We start from the raw sequence: 6,796 nt of genomic DNA on the forward strand, positions 1-6,796 counted from the left end.
CCATAATTGGTACACATCTTGTCTTTTAAAATTCCTTCTTGATTGACAATTCTCACGCTGCTTATACGCTGCCATTCTTTGCCAATAATCCAGATTAAATTTTATTTTATGTACATTTCTCTCCATTAATTCACTACAGGATGTTTGTACCTGGGAGCGCATTAACGAAATACGGAAATAATAAGTTATTCCGCGCAAAATGTTGTAAATACCCACTAGTGCAATTTCTGCATTAATTTCAGTATTAACTTGACCCATTAAAGAAAATTATAGTGTGTTGTAATTTATACGGACATTAATGCTCGAGCTACGTAAGTGCCTACTTCAGTAGTTATTTATAAAATAATTACTTTCACATTAGACATCCGTCGTTATTCTGCAAGATTTATACAAGTTTTTTACTCAATGATAAACCGAAAAAAATTATACCAAATTTTCCAATCTTCATTCAACTGCTAATTAGATGAATCAAGCACCTTGACGCAACGGTATTCTTACCAAAAATAATACAGTAATCTTTTGAATCACCGGGTAGAACTTATTTGAACCTAAAGTCTGTTTTTCTTTAAATGGAATTACCAAGTCAAAATTTTGGTGAAAAAATTTTCTTTGTTCTTTGTTGTTGTCCCTAGAAATTTTGTTAAAAAATTATCAAATTGAGATGTTGTCAAAATTTTGACTTTTATGAATCTTGTGTGCTCTTTGAAAGCGCTATAATTGAATACCTGAGGAAAGACATCATTACCTTAGTTTAAAGACAAAATTCGGTGCTAATATTTTTGTTAGAAACACACCGCAAGTTGTGGACAAAAATGAGGTTCTTGTTATAAAAATTTTGAAAAAAAAGGATGTATATACAGAAAAAAGTCATTTAGCAAAAGATACAAGTAGGTATTATGATGACTGGCAATAAATTTTGTGTAATTTATTCAAATAAACTCAACGTTGTTGCATTTTATAAATTCTTTTTTAGCTTTAGTTTCAAAATTGTTACTTTTTTCACTCGTTTCTCAAAAACAATGCACAAGACTCTAATTTGATTGCATTCTTTCCGAGGTTCTTACTCATCCATGTTTATTTTGTATTCTAGTCAATTTCTTGCTAACAATTGACAGGGCCGTACCCTAAGGGAGGATTAGGGGGTTCAAACCCCTTCCGAAATGCTGAGAACTTTGTTATATAGTGTTAAAAATTTAGTTTTTTTGTTATTTTAGTGAGTTAATTTTAAATTTTGGGTTAATCATGCAGTGTTTCATTTTTATTGTTAGGTACAAATCTAAATATTTGATAGAATATTTAATTTTAAGACAAAAGTGTTTCGAAAAATGCTATGAAAGGAAGCTACACCCCCTAAAAAGGTACGTTTTTTAAAGGGTTTTTCCTAATATTTCAGAATAGATAAAATTACAAAATTTGATACCTTTATATGTACACCTAAACAAATGCCAAATAACAAAATTTTTAATCAGGGGCGTCCTAAACGGTAAAACAAATTTAATTTTTAATTGCTATGCTGTTTATGGTCAGTAACATAAATTTTTAAACCGATTTTTAATAAAAATTCGTAAATTGTATCGGAAAAACACAAAAGAAATTTTTTATTGTAAAAATATGAAATTTTGTTGCTGAATGTGGCAAGAAACCACAGGCAAAATAGTTAGAGTAAATTTGTACCCTAATTCCATCTAGTTTTAGGAAGCCCCTAATTAAAAATTTCAACATTTTATTTTTGTACTTGTTTAGGTGTATAAAAGTTATCATCTGTAGCACATTTTGAAATTTTTTTAAAAGTTATCATATGTACTTACCAATTTTTGAAATTTGTTTCTAAAATGATTTCGGAAATATTAAAAAAAAACCTACTAAAGGACGCACTCCTTGCGTAGCATTTCTTGATATATGTTATAGAAAATTTTTGTTTTAAAAATGAATATTCTATCTCCTGTTTAATTTTGTAACAATAAAAAGTATTAAAAATTTATTTTATTTTTTGTTACTTTTGTGAGTTAATTTGTATTTTTTTTTATGTTTAATTAGGATCTCTTATGTCAATTTAAAATAAAGAGGTGTAATTAAAAATGGTTTGGTCTTTAATCCGTTTTCTTTCATTTCATTTTTATTCACCAACAAGAACCCCCAACAGTACCAAATTTGTTCCTTTTTTGGTGTTTCGTCTCAAAATTTTCTTAGACGATTTTTTGTGTTGACGTTTAATTGTTTTCAAATTCAAATTTTAAAAACCGGTACTACCAACTTCCTTTATTAAAATTACCATGAATGAATTACTAGTGATGCCAACGTTAAAAAAAACAGACTTTACTTATTGCTCGGACTATAAAGTGCATTTTTCTAAATTTATAGCTTGTAAAATATTACTTTTATTGATGTACATATTTGCGAAAGAGTAGTCGGAGTGTAAGAAAAAGAACAAATATAAAGAATTGTTAGACAGATTTCGTCTCGTGGTCGAGAAGGCTTTGTGCGTTCGATTGTCGGCCGGCGCATTTTTCTTTCGCAATGGCGGGTCTCGCATCGAGAAGGCTTGTCTTGGGGCGTGTCCTCGCGTTGCTATTGGCTTCCGTTGTACAGTTGGGCGGAGTGCATGTCCACGTGTCCAAGACCACACGTGCACCACAGTGCAACGCTCAGTGCCACAAAGAACTCTGCTGTGGGTGGTCGTAACAAAAATTGACTCCTCCTAAGGCACCGACTCGTATTTGGTCGGTAATGCTCGGACACAATAACCACCCCTACTCTACCCTCTCGAGTTGAGTAAATAGTCAGATACAGGTAATATTGTTTATTTTTTGCGTTCGTGTGTGCGGGTGGACACTATGAAGGTGACAGTGATATTCGTGATGAATCTCTTTGTGCTCACCGCTCTTGGGGATGTTAACACCAGAAGCAAAAATCGGGGGAAAGGATCCATGTGGTGGTGCGTAGTTTTTTCTTTTCTTTGAGAGAATGAATTTGTTTTAAATTAATGAGGAGTGCTTTTGTTGAATTTTAATTGGGTTGGGTTGGTTGTACTGACGAATGAGAGGATCGTTCATCACTTTGCTTGGTAGCTGACAACTTTTGATGGATATGCGCCGCGACAACCTTTACATGGGCACCAAGTGAGTTCTGTAAATCTTCGGTGTCAGGCCATGAAGATGCGGTCGGACTATTAACGACTCATTTCGTGAAAATTGGCCCTGCCGATTTCTTGTACCCACAGCCAATTTTGCTCCAAACAAAACTTAATTTAATTAAAAATCAAAAATAGTTTAATTTTTTTAAATCAAAGTTTCTATTTCTAATAATAACAAAATTGTTGTGTTTTATTGTAAGAAATTCGATGCGACGGGTTGCTCGCCTGTGCGCACGATGCAGTCTCCAAATAACATGCTGAAAACCAATCAATTTACAATTTTTTTCCGTCCAATAATCTTTTTATTGCGAGTGTTTGAAATGGTGACATTTTAACCATAGTGCTGTTGTTTATATTCGAATTAATAGCATTGTGTTGGAAATGTCGTCATTTCTAACAAACAAACACCGATTGAAATTAAGTTTGAAACATTTGATTCTAGTCACTCATTTGTCTCGTAGAGAGTTGTAATATTTCAGCTGTCTGTAGAGTCGATATGGTATAGAAAAAGGGTTGATCGAGATTTAGGGATGACAAGAACATTAGTTTCAGCCAAGTGTTTTTAACATTTTAATGATTTTTTTCAATGCGTGTTGTTATAATTCAATTTTGAGAAATGTTAATTGACCAGTTCGCAGGTTTATAGGCTTATAAATTTCGGGAAAGAGATATGAACTTTTATGGTTCGGAATGTGAAGATTTAACACTATCTAAATCTTAATTGCGAAACGCACAATTCGAAAAATGATGTAACGGGTAAAATAAGAACGGAGCGTGAGAACGGCGATCATCCACTGTTATCTATTCTTGTTGTCTCGGCCATACGTTAACCCCTTATCTTGAGATTCTTTCGCCGAAGGTATGTCACCAGGACCGACAAAAAAACACGCCACTGCTGGACTAATATAAAGATTCTTCTGGTTACGTTCAGGCTGCTGTTAAATCGTGCAAGGAATCGGAATCGTTCTCGAATATTTTTTGAATTCTTATAATGAGAAGCATGGATTTATTTTTTGCCCACACACTAGTCAAATTCTATCAGTTACTGGTGACGGCTCGCTCGAACTGAACATACAGGCTGTCCCAGCTTTGCTTATTAAAAATAAGACGGTTTTTATGACGAAAACATGCACGTTTTATTTATATTATTTATTATTTCACAAAAACTAAGACATCTACAAGCTATAATGTTGTAACATTTTTTTAGTGTGTTGCATTTGCAAAGATAAAAAAATGAAGGCGTTTGTTGAAAGTTCAATAACTTAAAAAAATTAAATGGAACACCCTATTTATTGTTTTTGCATTTAAAAGATTATTAAATTGTCTTTCTAAAATTATTTACTTTTACGTGTTTATAATCAATAACTAAAAAGAGATTTAACGTTAAACATAAAAAAAATAATTACTATTGTTTCAGTAGCCAAAAAGTGCACAGTTGCACAAGAAATGGAAGAAATATCACTTAATAATCACATTTGTGTTAAACTGAAACTATTATTGTTTATTTTTACAATAAAATAATTCGAATTTCAGTATTTATAACGACTTTTACAATCTCTGGATAAATCAACGGATAAGTGATCCGTGGTGGAATTACTATGGTTGTCGTAGTATCAAAAATTCTCAAATATTGATAGGCATTGTTGCTACAATTAATATTGAATCTTAAATATCGTTTCATTTATCAATTCTAGACATTAAAAGTTATTTTTTTAGATAGACAATTTATCAATCTATTAGATGCAAAAATAAAAAATAGGGTGTTCCATTTAAATTTTTTAAGTTATTTAACTTTTAACAAACTTCCTAATTTATTAATCTTTACAAATGCAAAACACTAAAAAATTAGCTGGCTTAGTTTTTGTGTAATAAATTTTTTAAAAGTGCATGTTTTCGTCAAAAAAACGTCTTATTTCTAAAACTAAGCGAAATCGACTAATAAAAGTTTATAAACATCCAAAAATATGAAAAAACATACGGTGTTTCATTAAAAAAAAAACAAAGGTTTGTATTGTAACTTATTTTTAGGTGAAAATAATTTTAAGTGATGCACTAGATGTCCTATACAATTTTTTTTAATTCTTCCATTTAAAGGTCACTAATGGACTTTTCAACTCGCTGGGATAGCCTGTTCAAAAGCTCAACACAAATATTTGCTTGACTGAGTGAAAATTGTCACCAAATAAGAAATTTGTTTTGTTAGCTGTTCTCATAAACTCGTTTAGAGTTTTCAAAAAAGATTTATAAAAAAAAGTTATATTTACAAGTACGGAATTTAATTGATACTTGCATTTAGTGGTTAAAAAGCTTCATTAAATTTATAGAGCTGTAAAGTGGCTGGCTATTTAAGTTTTTATTATTTATCCGCCCGTATGTGCATCCTATACCAATTTACACAATTTTCCGCTCAAATTATTCAACATAAATTTCGCCCTTTAATACAAATTGTTTTTCGAGTAGTGCAATAAGTATATGGTGTTAGTATGCTAGATGTAATTTACAGCCGCATTAAACTTAATGACCGTTTAAGTACGAACTAAGTTTATATCTTGAAATATGGCATCCACGCTCGTATTAATTACTTTATTTTAATGCTACCGCGCCGTAACGACCTTGCATTTCAATTTTGCGAAAAAAATTCTCTTTTCAGGGGCATTGCAAAAGCTGGTGAACCGAACAATCTGTCGCCGATATCTCCTGGGGGCGTTTACATGGATCTTTCGTCGGCTCACGGCACCCTACGACGGAAACAGCGTCGTCTAGCTCGGGAAAACCCCGGTTTATTGGTGGCTCTACATAAAGGTGCCAATAATGCGATTCACGAGTGCCAACATCAGTTTCGCAATCAGCGTTGGAACTGCTCGACGAGAGCCTTCCCTCGAGGAAAGAACTTGTTCGGGAAAATAGTCGATAAAGGTTGGTAAATTATTTTGAAAGTGTACAAAGACTTTTATGGAGTACACCACAATCACGTTTAAGTGGTTTATTGCATTGTGGATTGACAGCTTACAGCGTACGCAGATCTTTGATTGATAAAACGTCTTAACCCACTTTCTTCGAGATTTATGTTTTTATGGCTTTCACTCCGTTCGAATTTAAGCTCGTTTTGTTTTCATGTAGCTACAACTACTGTAAAACCGAAATGCTTGTGATTAACAAAAACTGTAATTATTTAGAAGGGAAACAAAACCAAAATGTTTCAGTCGGTGAAACACAGCTACAGGGTGTTTTAGAACTTGTATTAAAAAAAATTAATCTGTCGAAAAATTTTGACATTTATTTTTTGACATTTGTTTTTTTATGTCTACAGTCTATTTTTTTTTATTTGCTGGTGGGGGTAGGGCGAATCAAGAACGCGACATAATGAAAGTTTAGATTTTTATAGGGCTTGAATTACGATTATTATGATGATATATAGAGGGTAAAAATATTGACCTCAAAACAATTTTTCTCATTAAAAATGACCTACGTGGCGGTAAGACAAAAAATTTATTGATAAATAATAAAGTACTATAAAAATGTGATGTTTTATTAAGAATAAAAATTTTCTAAAAGAATTTTTATTTTTTTTTAATGACAATCCATAAAACCATATCAAGGTTATGATTAAGGATTATTATTTACTTTATATTTAATTTTATCAATTTTTATTTTATTTAAATT

General features: G+C 31.8%; 1 protein-coding gene across 1 annotated transcript in view; it reads left to right on the forward strand.

Moving 5' to 3' along the window:
- Window positions 1–2,661: 2,661 nt before the first annotated feature.
- The window catches only part of LOC123013201 (protein Wnt-1), a 21,377-nt gene continuing 17,242 nt past the window's right edge, over window positions 2,662–6,796 (forward strand). The window contains exons 1-2 of the mRNA XM_044411594.1: window positions 2,662–2,935; window positions 5,784–6,049. Coding sequence (XP_044267529.1) covers window positions 2,835–2,935; window positions 5,784–6,049 — 367 coding nt within the window. The 5' untranslated portion in view covers window positions 2,662–2,834. The remainder of the gene's footprint in view (window positions 2,936–5,783; window positions 6,050–6,796) is intronic.

This window comes from Tribolium madens, unplaced genomic scaffold, assembly GCF_015345945.1.
Source record: "Tribolium madens isolate multiple individuals breed KSU strain unplaced genomic scaffold, Tmad_KSU_1.1 Scaffold_96;HRSCAF=242;Tcas5.2_LG5, whole genome shotgun sequence".
NCBI lineage: Eukaryota > Metazoa > Arthropoda > Insecta > Coleoptera > Tenebrionidae > Tribolium > Tribolium madens.